Here is a 15079-nt window from a genome sequence, read left to right as displayed (position 1 = left end):
TTCTGTATTTCTTTTTCTTTCTTTCTTTCTTTCTTTCTTTCTTTCTTTCTTCTCTCTTTTTATTTTAACCTCTACTCTATTGATTTCCTGATCTTTAGGATTTCCTTCCTTCTGCTGACTTTTGGGTGTTTCTGCTCTTCTTTTTTTTAGTTCTTTCAGCTGGTGGGTTCGATTGTTTCTTTGAGATCATTCTTCATTTTTGAGGAAGGCCTGTATCGCTATAAAGTTCCCCCTTAGTGCAGCCTTGGCTGCGTCCCATAAGTTTTGGGTGGTTGGGTTTTCATTTTCATTTGTATCAAGGTTCTCTTTGCTGTTGTTGTTGTTGTTGTTGTTGTTGTTGTTGTTGTTGTTGTTGTTGTTGTTGTTGTTGTTGTTGTTGTTGTTGCTGGGTTTTTTGTTTATTTCAACTTTGATTTCATCATTCACCCATTGGTTTTTCGATAGCATGTTGTTTCATCTCCATGCTTCCCCTCCCCCCCCCCCCCCCGCCTTTAGTTAGCCTTTAGTTGGCTTCTGTGACTCACTTGTACGTTTTGGAGTTCGGTTGACCCTGTTTGGAAGTCTATTCACCTATGGCTATAACTGTTTGTATGAAACAGATAGTAATAGAATCTCAAACCCATCTAAAAGAGAAAGAAAGGAAGGAGAAGGGGGGAAAAAAAAAGTCTCTATTATTTTCTTGCTTCCCTCTGCCACTCTTAATGATTTAGATGTCTTCTTTTTACAATTTTGTGTTTATTCCGTTTGGAATGAATGGTAGTGATCACCTTTCCGGTGATGAGTGGTCTCATTTTTGTACCATCCTCCTTCTTCTCTATTTAGAGTAGACCTGTTGATGTTTCTTTTAGCATGGGTTCAGTGTTGCTAAACTCTTTTCGTTTTTGCTTGTCTGTGAAGTTCTTTACCTCCCCTTCTATTCTAAAGGATAGCTTTGCTGGATAGAGTATCCTAGGCTGCTTCTTTTTGTCTGTTTTGTTTTGTTTTGTTTTGTTTTTCATTCAAGAATTTCAATAGATCTTGCCACTCCCTTCTGGCCTGTAGTGTTTGTGTAGAGAAATCCGCTGAGAGCCTTATGGGGGTTCCCTTGGAACTCACTCTGTTTTTCTCTTGCCTAAAGGCATTTAGGATCATTGCTTTATCCTTGACTCTGGCCATCTTGATTAGCCTATGTCTTGGTGTGGGCCTGTTTGAGTTCTTTCTGTTGGGTACCCTCTGAGCCTCCTGGACTTGGATATCTGATTCCTTCTTTAGATTTGGGAAATTTTCAGTCATGCTTTCTTCGAATATCTTTTCGGTCCCCTTGGTTCTTTCTTCCCCTTCTGGAACCCCTATTGTGCGTAGATGGGCACGCTTTCGAGGGTCCCTTAGGTCCCTAAGATGGTTTTCGTTGTTCTTTATTGGTTTTTCTCTCAGCTGTTCTGATTGGGTTCTTTCTGTTGTCCTGCCTTCTAGGCCACTTATTCGTTCCTCTGCGTGATCTAGCCTGCTTTGGACAGCCTTTAGACCAGTTCTCATTTCAGCCAATGAGTGGACCAGTTCTCCTTGACTCTTCTTTATAGCTTCGATTTCGTTTTTGACGTATAGTATATCTCTCAACACTATCTCTTGGAGTTCCTTCAGGACTTGGATCACTCCTTTTTGGAAATCTTGATCGAGCAGGCCATCCACGTCTATTTCATGGATCGTGCTTTCAGGGAATTTCTCTGGCTCTTTTAATTGGGAGTGGTTCCTCTGCTTCTTCATAATGCTCCTATCTCTCTGGCACTGTGGCTTAAGGAGTATCAGTTATCTATTGGTGTCCTTAAGGAGTTTATGTATTTATCGAAAGCCTAGGCAGGCATAAAACTTTAAAAGAGAGAGGGGGATAGGGGGAGAGAGAGAGAGACAGAGACAGAGACAGAGGGGGAGAGGGAGAGAGGGGGGGGGGGCAGGATGTTAAAAGAATGGAGAAAAAAAGGTTTGAAAACAGTGTACGATCAATAATAGAAGAGCAAGTTGAAGCAGAATAGCAATTGAGCTGAGACGTCTTCTAAAAGCCTTTAAAAACAAATAGAAAAGATCAGAAAATAATATACAATTGTTTCAAAAGTAAATTTTTAAAAGGTAATCGGAAATAGAACAGATTTTAACAAAAGATAAAACAGAGGATTTTAAAAGACGGGAGAAAGAAAAGGTTTGAAGACAGTGTGTAATCATGAATAGAAGAGTAAGTGGAAGCAGAATAGCGATCGAGTTGAGACGTCTTTTAATAACCTTAATAAAAAGGAGGAAAAAAATCGAGAAACAATATTTGAAACCTGTGAATAACCAGTAACAGGAGATCAAAACCAAGAGAATGAAAAAGGGAAGGGGGTGGATGTTTAAAAATAATAATAATAAAGACTTGAAATGAAACATTTAAAAGGGATTAAAGCCGTAAACGTATACGACTGTTCAAAAGTAAAGGTTAAAAAGGTAACAGAAGGTAAAACCGATATAAAAGAGATTAAAAAAGAAAAAGGAAAAGAAAAAAAAAAAAAGAGGAAAAAAAAAAAAGGATGTGTTCTCCTGGAGACGGTGCGCTCTTAACGGTTTCACCGAGAAGTCTTTCTGTCGTCGCCCTGTTTCGTGAACTCAGCTTGCTGTTTCCGCGGGCCCTCCGTCGGCGCCCTCGTCTGTGCTGCCCTCGGTGCCTGTGGGCAAGTAGATCGCACCCCCTCCTGGCACCGCGGTCGGAGGGTGGCTGGCCGCCTGCCCTCTCCCGGCGCCGGTCGCTCCGCTGCTCTGTGCGGCTGTGTGCTCCGCCTCGGGTCGGGTCGGCGCTCCTCTCCGTAGGTGGGCTCGGGGGAGACCGTGGAACCGCCCCGCCCCTGCTGCGTTCCAAAACTCGGCTCCTTCTTAGTCTTGGTGGCGCGAGTTCTCTGAGGTACCGGGGCAGATATATAATATCTGCCTCAGGCTGAAAACGAGTCTCAGTCCTGCCTAGGAGGTTGCAGAGCCCCCGGGTGCGGATTCGAGTCTCGGCCCCGCCCCCGCTCCCGCCCCCGCCCGCGCGCTGCGCGCCGCGCGCCAGGGGCTATGGCGGCTGTGGCTGCGCCCCGCCTCTCTTCTCGCGAGAAGGGCCGGTGATGGCGCCGCGGGTCTGAGGAGATGGAGGCTACGGCGCCCCTCTCCCCAGGGCACACCGGCCGTGTTGCTTTGCCTTTCTTTCCCCGTAATGGACGGGTTGGGGGGGCGGGTTGTTCTGCTCTGTATCCCCTCCCGGCCACGGCGCGTGGTGCCGCCGCCACGGTCCTCCTGCCCGGCTCGTGCGGCCTGTCCCGGCCCCCGGCTGCCGGCCTGCGACTCGGGCTGGGTGTCGCGGGGACCCTCTGTGCCCGTTTCACTTGGGTCGGTCGGTCAAGGGGCGCTCCGGGCAGATCTGAGACTCGGAGGCTCCCCCACCGTCCCGTCGGCCTCTCCGTTGGAGACGGGGAGGTCTGGCGAACGAGCCCTATTCCTCCTCTGCCGGTCCCTCCCGCACTGTTTTGCTTTTGACTCTTTCTTTTCTCCTTTTCTCCTACCAGATTTTGGGCGTCTTTGTCTTTCGAAGAGGGCGGTGTTCTGTCGGAGTTCCGCAGGTGGTCTGATTGGCCGAGTGGGTCCGTCGATGTGAGTTTTGGTGTATTTGTGGGAGAGGGTGAGCTACGAGCGTCCTTCTACTCCGCCGTCTTGCTTCTTCTCGGGTTATTTTTGAAGAGTAGGTGCTGGGGATTGAACCCTGGACCTTTATTTTTTGCATGCTAAGCATGGGCTGTACTGCCTGATCTCTAGACCCTCCCCACCGCAACCCCCCCCTTTCCCACCGCCTCCATAGTACTCGATGAATCTCCTACCTAGATATCTATGCTTCCTTGGAATAGGGCCGTCGTTTTCTTCATCGGATTGATGCACGTCTGTGGATTCGTCTCGTTTCTCTCCACTGCGGTGGGTGGCATCGGGGCGTGGGGTGGGGTGGAGTGGCGTGGGCTGGGAACAGTTCTTCACGTGTAGAGGTGGAGCGGAGCGATGAGGATGGTGACTGTTTCCCCGAGTGCTCGCGCCGGGTGATGGAGGCCTGTGGTCTGACTTGGAAGAGGACTCGGGTGACCAGAACAGAGCCCGTGTGGGGTCGTTGTGGAGGGAGGAACTCCACCCCCCCCCCAGCCCCAGCCAAGGCACTCGTACCTCATCGAGGGACGGTCGGCCGAAAACAAACGAAAGCTGTCAGAGGTTTGGGGGTGGGGGTGAAGGGGTGTGTGTGTGTGTGTGTGTGTGTGTGTGTGTGTGTGTGTGTGTGTGTGTCTGTGTGTCTGTGTGTCTGTGTGTCTGTGTCTGTGTGGTGTGTGTGTGTGTGTGTGTGTGTGTGGTGTGTGTGTGTGTGTGGTGTGTGTGTGTCCCCGTTCCCCGTACCACGGTCTCTGGTCGAGGCCCCCACGAGCGGAGAAACGCACGCCAGGCCGTCCGTGCTCCTGGTTGTCCGGCCGCGTGTCCCTGCCACCCAGAGATCCCGAACCGTCCCGCTCGCTCCCCTGCCATGTGCCATGTGCCACCTTCCTGTCGGCCGGGCGCTATTTTAGACCCTGCGAAGAAGTCGACCGGACGGCCGGGCCGGGCCGGGCCGGGCCGAGCCGAGCCGAGCTGAGCCGATCTGAGCCGAGCCCGTCCAGGCTGGGGTGGGTGGTGCTGGGTTCAGAGGAGTGGGGTACAAGCGGGAGGCGGGCGTCGATGGAGGGGAGGGGGAGGGGGAGGGGGAAGGGAGAGGAAAGGGGAGGGGAGGGGGAGCAGGGATGACGATGGTCTGGGGCTTGGCGTGTGGGGTGGGGGTGGGAGGGATGGTAGCCATCCTATGACTTTCTCTCCCTACCCCGCCTTTTGCAAGTCTGTTAGAGTGACAAGGTGGTGCTGGTTTCTGGCTGGTGCACACCATAGTGATTCTGTTCTTCTTTTTCCTGGTCTTTTTCAGGAACCCTCGTCCCGAGGGACTGAATCTAGTGCCCTGTGCTGCGCGGTACGACCTAGGGGTCGAATCTGCCAGGAGAGGACTTACAAGGATTTCGAGGATCCTGGAAAACTGCTACCATCCAGAATCCTACATGGATGTTCAAGATCTTGTGGATGGACGGACGGACGGAAGACGGATCGAATGGAGGCCCCGCCCCATCCCCTGGACCCCTTGGCCCAGGAGGATCGTGATGGGTCTGGAAAGGACTCTTCCGACGAGGGTCTCGGGATGGACTTTCTCGGTCCTGCGGAAGGTGTTTCTGCACAAAGAGGAAGAGAGGGGCGTTCTCGGCCAGAGAGCCCGAACCGCCTCCTTTCAGGGATCCGCTCCAGTCAGGGTTGGGGTCGGGGTCAGAACGCAGCCACCGACAGCTCCCCTCCCTCGTCTTGGCTCTCCAACTTGGGAAACCCTCCTCCCTGCCCCCTCACCCATCTTCTCGTCAGCCGGCCTCCAGCTTCCCCGTGCCAACCACCTCTCTCATGCTGCCGGACTTTCCTCCTCCTTGGGCTGCCAGGAAGCTCTCCCGCTCCTCCACGTGCTTTGGCTTGGAATCCCTGACAAACACAAGCGGTGCTGGTGGGCGGGGCCGTGGGCGGTGGCAGAAGGACTCCCTTCATCTTATGGGAGCGATTTTTATCTCCATAGAGGTGGCGATTGAGAAAACACATAAAATCACTCAGAAGAATACCCATGTGTAGTATCCCTGACCTAGATCCGTGTCTGTCTGTCTGTCTGTCTGTCTGTCTCTCTCTCTCTCTCTCTCTCTCTCTCTGCCTCTCTCTGCCTCTCTCTCCATTTCGCTATTCTGTGTGTGTGTGTGCGCGCGCGCGCATGCGTGTCTGTCTGTCTCCCTTGTCTCTCTTTCCTCTCCTCTCCCCTCCTCTCCTCTTCCCTGTTCTCCCCCCTTCCCCCTCACCCCTCCACTCCTCTCTTCTCCCCTCCACTCCTCTCCTCTCCCTCTTCTCCTCTCCCCTCGCCTCTTCTCATTTCCCCTCCCCTCCCCTCTTTTCCCTCCTCTCCTTTCCTGTCCTCTCCCCTTTTATCCCTGCTCTCCTCTGCTCTCTCCCTCTCTCCTCTCTCTCTCTCTCTCTCTCTCTCCCCCCCTTCACTTCCCTCCCTCCTCCCTACCCCCCCAACCCCTACCTTCACAGGGCCTCATAGATTGCAATCGGTTTCCATGAAATGTGATGAAGAGGGAATGAATTTTAGAATGATATCCCCATGCCATCGAATCCTTCTTCCCCAGGGATAGCGACTTATTTGTGGTCGTGTTTGTTTTTGTTTTTCTTGTTGTTGTTTTGGGGCGCATCGAGGGCGCAGGAGGCGTTGGGAGTGAGGGTGATGTTTCTCTTTCTGTCTGTCTCCTCCTTAGGACGGATTTTAAGAGGAGGGAGGACTCACAGAAATCTACCATCTTGTCTCGTACTGCAGCTGTGTTTGAGCTTCCTATACGATCTGGGCGGAACACTCCCCACCCTCACCTCAAGCCGCCATTGCCGCCCCCTCAGCCCCCTGCACCCCCGTCCAGTCCCACACTTGGGGCTGTGGTTGGGCATGGGGGGATGTTGGCGGGGTGGTGGTTGGTGGGGGGTGGGGTGGTGGAGGAAACCAGAAAACAGACCACTGTGGCACGTGGGTGACTGGGGCTTCAGGGTGAAGGAGGATGAATAAAATGGCCGGAATTAGGCTAACGGATTGCTTCTTCTTTTTTTGGCGGGGGGGGGAGGGGAGGATCATTAGGTCATTCATTCATTCATTCACTCATTCATTTGCTGGGGGGGGGTGTCATTCGGTTTCTTATGCTCGCCCTGAAAACGGTCAACTGTCCTGACTGACTGGTTGCTGCTCACGGTTCCAGGCCTGTTGTTGAAACTGGAAGCTATCGATCTTACTGTTTCTACTGTATTTCACTCATTGAAAGTCATCATCATGCTGGGTCTCTGAGTCTTTCTCCGAGGAGAAGGTCGGTCACGGGACTAATGACCTGACAAAATAGCCTGAGTGACCAAGAAGGCCACACCTTGAGTGCTTATGAGATAACGAGATCTAACCACCAGCCTCTATAGAATGGGTCACCTGGAGGCATCGTGACACCATTCTGAGTCTTCTGATGAGAAAACGATTCTGTGGATGGTGATCGATGCCCGATTGTTTGAGCTATGGCTCTAGAACCACCCCACCCACTCCATCCCCAAGGTGGGTACACAGTTTTGAAGACGCTAGCCTGCTGTGAATCCCCTTTGCCCGGCAGAGCGATAAAATGGCCTCTTTGCTTCTAAGCTCCAAGACCTTGTCTCTGGATTCTTGGGCTCGTCGGGGACGGGGGCCGATCTTTTGGCAACAAGCGTGCTTCAGAAACAGCGGATGCCCGAGAAGGACACTCTGCCTCTCCCTCTTCTTCCGGGCCTGAAATGGGGAGGAAAAAAAAATCGCTTCCCCTGGAAGCTGGAGTCCGGAGCCCGCCATCCGGAGGGACTTCTGGCTTGGCCTTCTCCTGGGGTGGGGGGGGAGGGCACGCCACTGCACGTGTTCTTTGTCAACTCCCTGTTTCTCTCTTCTCGAGTTATCTCTTTGGGACGGCTCCCACACTGGGTGAAAACAGACAGACAGGCTGGTATGTCTCCCTACCCCACCCTTCGCCCCCAAATGACTGATCTCCTGTCCCATCAGAATCACCACTTGTTTTCCAACGTGGCTTTCTTGGATCCTGGAGGACTTGTAAAGGAAAAGCCCAGCTGGGCTAACAAGCTAAAGTCACAAATCTAAGTGTGATAAGTGTCCGTTTACTGATCTAAGTTCTGCTGGGCTAACTCGTAAATCTGAAGTTTAGTGTCAGTTTACTGGGCTAACAAGCTAACTCGTAAATCCAAGCTCAACAAGTGTCAGTAACGTGATCTGTTCCAAATTGATAAGCTCCAGTGTACTGATCCTTTGCTTTTTGTTGTTTGAGCCTTATTGGCGAATAGACCCATATTTGTAATTAACCCTATGAAACCTCATGTGCACGTCTTGGAGGTGCTCAGAGCTTCGGAGCAGAAGCCCCTCTGAGCCCGCCGGCGTAATAAATCTGATTACTCCAACCCCCCGACTGGTGCTTGTTTCTTGGCTGGCCTGTCATTTCCGTAAAAGACATTTTCCCACCCACTCGGGCGCGTTCTGGAATTCTGAGTGTTGGGAGGTTCCGTCCTCTGTCTGCAGTGCCTGGGATCTCCTAGGAGCCCTCCACTTGTTTTCCCTGAGAGTCTCCTAGTGCTGGCTGCCGGGGAAATGCGGGGGTTGGGCTGGAAATGCAGGTAGCATCCAGTGCCTCACTCTGGAGAGGGGAGGTAATTAGCGGAATTCCCCCTGCCAGGGAACAGCGGTGACACCAGGCAGCTGCGTGGAGGGCGTCCCCAAACCTCCCCCACCCACACATCCGCGTTCCGGAATTCTGAGTGTGGGGAGTTTCCGTCCTTTGTCTGTAGCGCCTGGGATCGCCTAGGAGCCATCCGCGTGTCTTCCCCGAGTGTCTCCTACTGCGGACAGCCGGGAAAGTCAGGGGATGGGCTGGAAATGCAGGTTTGATCTAGTGCTTACCCCTGGACACGGGAGGTAATTAGCGGACTTCCCCCAGCCAGGGAACAGCTGTGACACCAGGCAGCTTCGTGGAGGGCGGCCCTAAACCTCCCACACCCACTCGGACGCGTTCCGGAATTCTGAGGGTGGCGAGGTTCCGTCCTCTGCAGCGCCTGGGATCTCCTAGGAGCCCTCCGTGTGTCTTCCCCGAGTGTCTCCTAGTGCGGGCTGCCGGGGAAAGGCGGGGGTTGGGCAGGAAAGGCAGGTAGCCTCTAGAGCCTCCCCCTGGACAGATGAGGTAATTAGCGGAATTCCCCCTGCTAGGGAACACCTGTGACACCAGGCAGCTTCGTGGAGGGCGGCCCTAAACCTCCCACACCCACTCGGGCGCGTTCCGGAATTGTGAGGGTGGCGAGGTTCCGTCCTCTGTCTGCAGCGTCTGGGATCCCCTAGGAGCCATCTGCGTGCCTTACCCGAGTGTCTCCTAGTGCCTGTTCCCGGGGAAATGCGGGGGTTGGGCTGGAAATTCAGGTAGCATCTACTGCCTACCCCTGGACAGATGAGGTAATTAGCAGAATTCCCCTGCCAGGGAACACCTGTGACACCAGGCAGCTGCGAGAACGGCGGCCCCAAACCTCCCCCACCCACTCGGCCGCTTTCCGGAATTCTGAGGGTTGCGAGGTTCCGTCCCCTGTCTGCAGCGCCTGGGATCTCCTAGGAGCCCTCCGCGTGTCTTCACAGAGTGTTTCCTAGTGCGGTCTGCCGGGGAAAGGCGGGGGTTGGGCTGGAAATGCAGGTAGCATTTAGTGCCGCCCACTGGACAGATCAGGTAATTAGCGGAATTTCCAGTGCCAGGGAACAACTGTGACACCTGGCAGCTGCGTGGTGGGCGGCCCCAAACCTCCCCACACACTCTTCCTCGTTCCTGAATTCTGAGTGTGGCGAGGTTCCGTCCTCTGTCTGCAGCGCCTGGGATCTCCTAGGAGGCCTCCGCGTGCCTTCCCCGAGTGTATTCTAGAGCGGGCTGAAAGGGAATGGCCGGGGTTTGTCTGGAAATGCAGGTAGAATCTAGTGCCTCCCCCTGGACTTATGAGGTAATTAGCGGAATTCGCCCTGCCAGGGAACACCTGTGATACCAGGCAGCTGCGTGGAGGGCGGCCCCAAACCTCCCCCACACACTCGGCCGCGTTCCGGAATTCTGAGGTTGGCGAGGTTCTGTCCTCTGTCTGCAGAGCCTGGGATCTCCTAGGAGCCCTCCGCGTGTCTTCCTCGAGTGTCTCCTTGTGCGGGCTGCCGGGGAAATGCGGGTGTTGGGCTGGAAACGCAGGTAGCATCTAGTGCCTCCCCCGAGACTCATGAGGTAATTAGCGGACTTCACCCTGACAGGGAACACCTGTGACACAAGGCAGCTGCGTGGAGGGCGGCCCCAAACCTCCCACAACCACTCGGCCGCGTTCCGGAGTTCTGAGTGTGGCGAGGTTCCGGCCTCTGTCTGCAGCGCCTGGGATCTCCTAGGAGCCATCCGCGTGTCTTCCCAGAGTTTCTCCTAGTGCGGGCTGCCGGGGAAAGGCGGGGGTTGGGCTGGAATTTCAGGAAGCATCTCGTGCCTGTCCCTGGACAGATCAGGTAATTAGCGGAATTTCCAGTGCCAGGGAACAACTGTGACACCTGGCAGCTGCGTGGAGGGCGGCCCCAAACCTCCCCCACCCACTCGGCCACTTTCCGAAATTCTGATTGTTCGAGGTTCCGTCCTCTGTCTGCAGCGCCTGGGATCTCCTAGGAGCCCTCCGTGTGTCTTCCCCGAGTGTCTCCTAGTGCGGGCTGCCGGGGAAATTCGGGGGTTGGGCTGGAAATGCAGGTAGCATCTAGTGCCTCCCGCTGGACAGATCAGGTAATTATCGGACTTCACCCTGCCAGGGAACACGTGTGATAGCAGGCAGGTGCGAGGACGGCGGCCCGAAACCTCGCCCACCAAATCGTCCACGTTCCACAATTCTGAGTGTGGCTAGGTTCCGTCCTCTTTGTACTGCGCCTGGGATCTCCTAGGAGCCCTCCGCGTTTCTTCCCCGAGTGTCTCCTAGTGCGGGTTCCCGGGGAAATGCGGGGGTAGGGCTGGAAATGCAGGTAGCAAGTAGTGCCTCCCCCTGGACTGATGAGGTAATTAGTGGATTTCCCCTTGCCAGGGAACACCTGTGACACCAGGCAGCTGCGTGGGTGGTGGCCCCAAACCTCCCCCACCCACTCGGGCGCGTTCCGGAATTATGAGTGTGGCGAGGTTCCGTCCTCTGTCTGCAGCGCCTGGGATATCCTAGGAGCCCTCCGCGTGTTTTTGCCGAGTTTCTCGTAGTGCGGGCTGCTGGGGAAATGCGGCGTTTTGGCTGGAAATGCAGGTAGCATGTAGTGCCTCCCCCTGGACTGATGAGGTAATTAGCGGACTTCCCCCTGCCAGGGAACACCTGTGACAACAGGCATCAGCGTGGAGGTCAGCAACAAACCTCCCCCACCCACTCGGACGCGTTCCGGAATTCTGAGTGTGGATAGGTTCCGTCCTCTGTCTGCAGCGCCTTGGATATCCCTGGAGCCCTCCGCGTGTTTTCCCCGAGTGTCTCCTAGTGCGGGCTGCCGGGGAAAGGCGGGAGTTGGGCAGGAAAGGCAGGTAGCTTCTAGTGCCTCCCCATGGACTGATGAAGAAATTAGCGGAATTCCCCTTGCCAGGGAACACCTGTGACTCCAGGCAGCAGCGTGGTGGGCGGCCCCAAACTTCCCCCACCCACTCGGCCGCGTTCCGGAATTTTGAGTGTGGCGAGGTTCCGTCCTCTGTCTACAGCGCCTGGGATCTCCTAGGATCCCTCCGCGTGTATTCCCCGAGGGTCTCCTTGTGCGGGTTCCCGGGGAAATGCGGGGTAGGGCTTGAAATGCAGGTAGCTACAAGTCCCTCCCCCTGGACTGATGAGGTAATTAATGGATTTCCCTTTGCCAGGGAACACCTGTGATACCAGGCAGCTGCGTGGTTGGTGGCCGCAAACCTCCCCCACCCACTCGGATGCGTTCCGGAATTCTGAGGGTGGCGAGGTTCCGTCCTCTGTCTGCAGCGCCTGGGATCCCCTAGGAGCCCTCAGCGTGTCTTCCCCGAGTGTCTCCTAGTGCGGGCTGCCGGGGAAAGGCGGGGGTTGGGCTGGAAATGCAGGTAGCATCTAGTGCCTCCCCCTGGACAGATGAGGTATTTAGCGGACTTCCCCTTGCCAGGGAACATATGTGGCACCAAGAAGCTGCGTGGAGGGCGGCCGAAAACCTCCCCCACCCACTCGGACTCGTTCCGGAATTCTAAGGGTGGCGAGGTTCCGTCCTCTGTCTGCAGCGCCTGCGATGTACTAGGTGTCCTCCGGTTGTCTTCAACGAGTGTCTCCTAGTGCGGGCTTCCGGGGAAATGCGGGGGTTGTGCTGGAAATGCAGGTTGCATCTAGTGCCTCCCCCTGGACAGATCAGGTAATTAGCGGACTTTACCCTGCTAGGGAACACCTGTGACACCAGGTAGCTACGAGGACGGCGGCCCCAAACCTCCCCCACCCACTCGGCCGCGTTCCGGAATTCTGAGGGTTGCGAGGTTCCGTCCTCTGTCTGCAGCGCCTGGGAACTCCTAGGAGCTCTCCGCGTGTCTTTCCCGAGTCAATCCTAGTGCGGGCTGCCGGGGAAAGGCGGGGGATGGGCTGGAAATGCAGGTAGCATCTGGTGTCTCCCCCTGGACAGATCAGGTAATTAGTGGACTTCCCCCTGCCAGGGTACACCTGGGACACCAGGCAGCTACGAGGACGTCGGCCCCAAACCTCCCCCACCCACTCGGCCGCGTTCCAGAATTCTGAGGGTGGCGAGGTTACGTCCTCTGTCTTCAGCACCTGGGATCTACTAGGAGCCATCCGCGTGTCTTCCCGGAGTGTCTCCTAGTGCGGGCTGCCTGGGAAATGCGGGGGTTGTGCTGGAAATGCAGGTAGCTTCTAGTGCCTCCCCCTGGACAGATCAGGTAATTAGCGGATTGCCCCCTGACAGGGAACACCTGTGACACCAGGCAAGTGCGTGGAGGGCGGCCCCAAAACACCCCCGCCCACTCGGCCGCGTTCTGGAATTCTGAGTGTGGCGAGGTTCCTTCCTCTGTCTGCAGCGCATGGGATCTACTAGGAGTCCTCCGCGTGTCTTCAACGAGTGTCTCATAGTGCGGGCTGCCGGGGAAATGCGGGGGTTGGGCTGGAAATGCTGGTTGCATCTAGTGCCTCCCCCTGGACAGATCAGGTAATTATCGGAATTTACCCTGCCAGGGAACACCTGTGACACCAGGTAGCTACGAGGACGGCGGCCCCAAACCTCCCCCACCCACTCGGCCGCGTTCCGGAATTCTGAGGTTTGGGAGGTTCCGTCCTCTGTCTGCAGCGCCTGGGATCTCCGAGGAGCCCTCCGCGTGTTTTCCCCGAGTTTCTCGTAGTGCGGGCTGCCGGTGAAATGCGGGGGTTGGGCTGGAAATGCAGGTTGCATCTAGTGTCTCCCCCTGGACAAATGAGGTATTTAGCGAACTTCCCCTTGTCAGGGAACAAATGGGACACTAGGCAGCTGCGTAGAGGGCGGCCCCAATCCTCCCCCACCCACTCGGCCGAGTTCCGGAATTCTGAGGGTTGCGAGGTTCCGTCCTCTGTCTGCAGCGCCTGGGATCTACTAGGAGTCCTCCGCGTGTCTTCAACGAGTGTCTCCTAGTGCGGGCTTCCGGCGAAAGGTGGGGGTTGGGCTGGAAATGCAGGTTGCATCTAGTGCCTCCCCCTGGACCGATCAGGTAGTTATCGGACTTCAACCTGCCCTGGAACACTTGTGATACCAGGCAGCTACGAGGACAGCGGCCCCAAAAACCGCCCACCCACTCGGCCGCGTTCCGGAATTCTGAATGTGGGGAGGTGCCGTCCACTGTCTTCAGCGCCTGGGATCTCCTAGGAGCCCTCCGCGTGTCTTCCCCGAGTGTCTCCTAGTGCGGGCTGCCGGGGAAAGGCGGGAGTTGGGCAGGAAAGGCAGGTAGCCTCTAGAGCCTCCCCCTGGACAGATGAGGTAAATAGCGGACTTCCCCCTGCCAGGATAACTTGTGACACCAGGCAGCTGCGTAGAGGGCGGCCCCAAACCTCCCCCACGCACTCGGACTTGTTCCGGAATTCGGAGTTTGGCGAGGTTGCGTCCTCTGTCTGCAGCGCCTGGGATCTACTAGGAGCCCTCCGCGTGTCTTCCCCGAGTGTATCATAGTGAGGGCTGTCGGGGAAAAGCGGGGGTTGGGCTGGAAATGCAGGTAGCATCTAGTGCCTCCCCCTGGACAGATCAGGTAATTAGCGGAATTTCCCCTGCCAGGGAACACCTGTGACACCAGGCAGCTGCGTGGGTGGCGGCCCAAAACTCCCCCACCCACTCTGCCACGTTCCGGAATTCTGAGTGTGGCGAGGTTCCGTCCTCTGTCTACAGCGCCTGGGATCTCCTAGGAGCTATCCGCGTGTTTTCCAGAGTGTCTCCTAGTGCGGGCTGCCGGGGAAAGTCGGGGGTTGTGCTGCAAATGCAGGTAGCATCTAGTGCAACCACCTGGAAAGATCAGGTATTTAGCGGAATTTCCCCTGCCAGGGAACAACTGTGATACCTTGTAGCTGCTTGGAGGGCGGCCCCAAACCTCCCCCACCGACTCGGCCGCGTTCGGAAATTCTGATTTTGGCGAGGTTCCGTCCTCTGTCTACAGCGCCTGGGATCTCCTAGGAGCTATCCGCGTGTTTTCCCCGAGTGTCTCCTAGTGCGGGCTGCCGGGGAAAGGCGGGGGTTGGGCTGCAAATGCAGGTAGCATCCATTGCCTCCCCCTGGACAGATCAGGTAATTAGCGGAATTCCCCCGCCAGGGAACACCTGTGACACCAGGCAGCTGCGTGAGGGGCGTCCCCAAACCTCCCCCTCCCACTTGGCCGCGTTCAGGAATTCTGAGTGGCGAGGATCTGTCCTCTGTCTGCAACGCCTGGGATCGCCTAGGAGCCCTCCGCGTGTCTTCCCCGAATGTCTCCTAGTGCGGGCTGCCGGGGAAAAGCGAGGGTTGGTCTGGAAATGCAGGTAGCATCTAGTGCCTCCCCCTGGACTGATTAGGTAATTAACGGACTTCCCCCTGCCAGGGAACACCTGTGACAGCAGGGAGATGCGTGGTGGGCGGCCCCAAAACTCCCCTAACCACTCGGACGCGTTCCGGAATTCTGAGCGTGGCGAGGATCCGTCCTTTGTCTGCAGGGCCTGGGATCTCCTAGGAGCCTTCCGCGTGTCTTCCCCGAGTGTCTCCTAGTGCGGGCTGCTGGGGAAAGGCGTGGGTTGGCCTGGAAATGCAGGTAGCATATACTGCCTTTCCTTGGAGTGATGAGGTAATTAGCGGACTTCCCCCTGCCAGGGAACACCTGTGACACCAGGCAGCTGTGTGGAGGGCGGCCCCAAAATTCCCCCACCCACTCGGCCGCGTTCCGGAATTCTGAGTGTGGCG

At 56.0% G+C, this 15079-nt stretch overlaps 1 protein-coding gene across 4 annotated transcripts; it reads left to right on the top strand.

The window, feature by feature from the left end:
• The first annotated feature begins 2899 nt into the window (after positions 1 to 2899).
• Positions 2900 to 6693, top strand: LOC116661760. Of its 4 annotated transcripts, XM_032474284.1 has the most exons (4): positions 2900 to 3630; positions 3882 to 3945; positions 4964 to 5196; positions 6375 to 6693. In XM_032474284.1, exons 1-4 carry the CDS (start codon positions 3197 to 3199, stop codon positions 6640 to 6642), a joined length of 999 nt encoding a protein of 332 aa, XP_032330175.1. In that variant the 5' UTR covers positions 2900 to 3196; the 3' UTR covers positions 6643 to 6693. The 4 variants fall into 4 exon arrangements, 2 of the variants coding, with proteins under 2 accessions (XP_032330175.1, XP_032330176.1); XM_032474285.1 differs by lacking the exon at positions 3882 to 3945; XR_004317690.1 differs by lacking the exon at positions 4964 to 5196 and having other exon boundaries at positions 3313 to 3630; positions 6375 to 6540.
• Positions 6694 to 15079: the final 8386 nt, after the last annotated feature.

The sequence above is a fragment of the Camelus ferus genome, chromosome 36 (genome assembly GCF_009834535.1).
Source record: "Camelus ferus isolate YT-003-E chromosome 36, BCGSAC_Cfer_1.0, whole genome shotgun sequence".
NCBI lineage: Eukaryota > Metazoa > Chordata > Mammalia > Artiodactyla > Camelidae > Camelus > Camelus ferus.
This window is presented reverse-complemented; position numbering and strand designations above follow the sequence as displayed.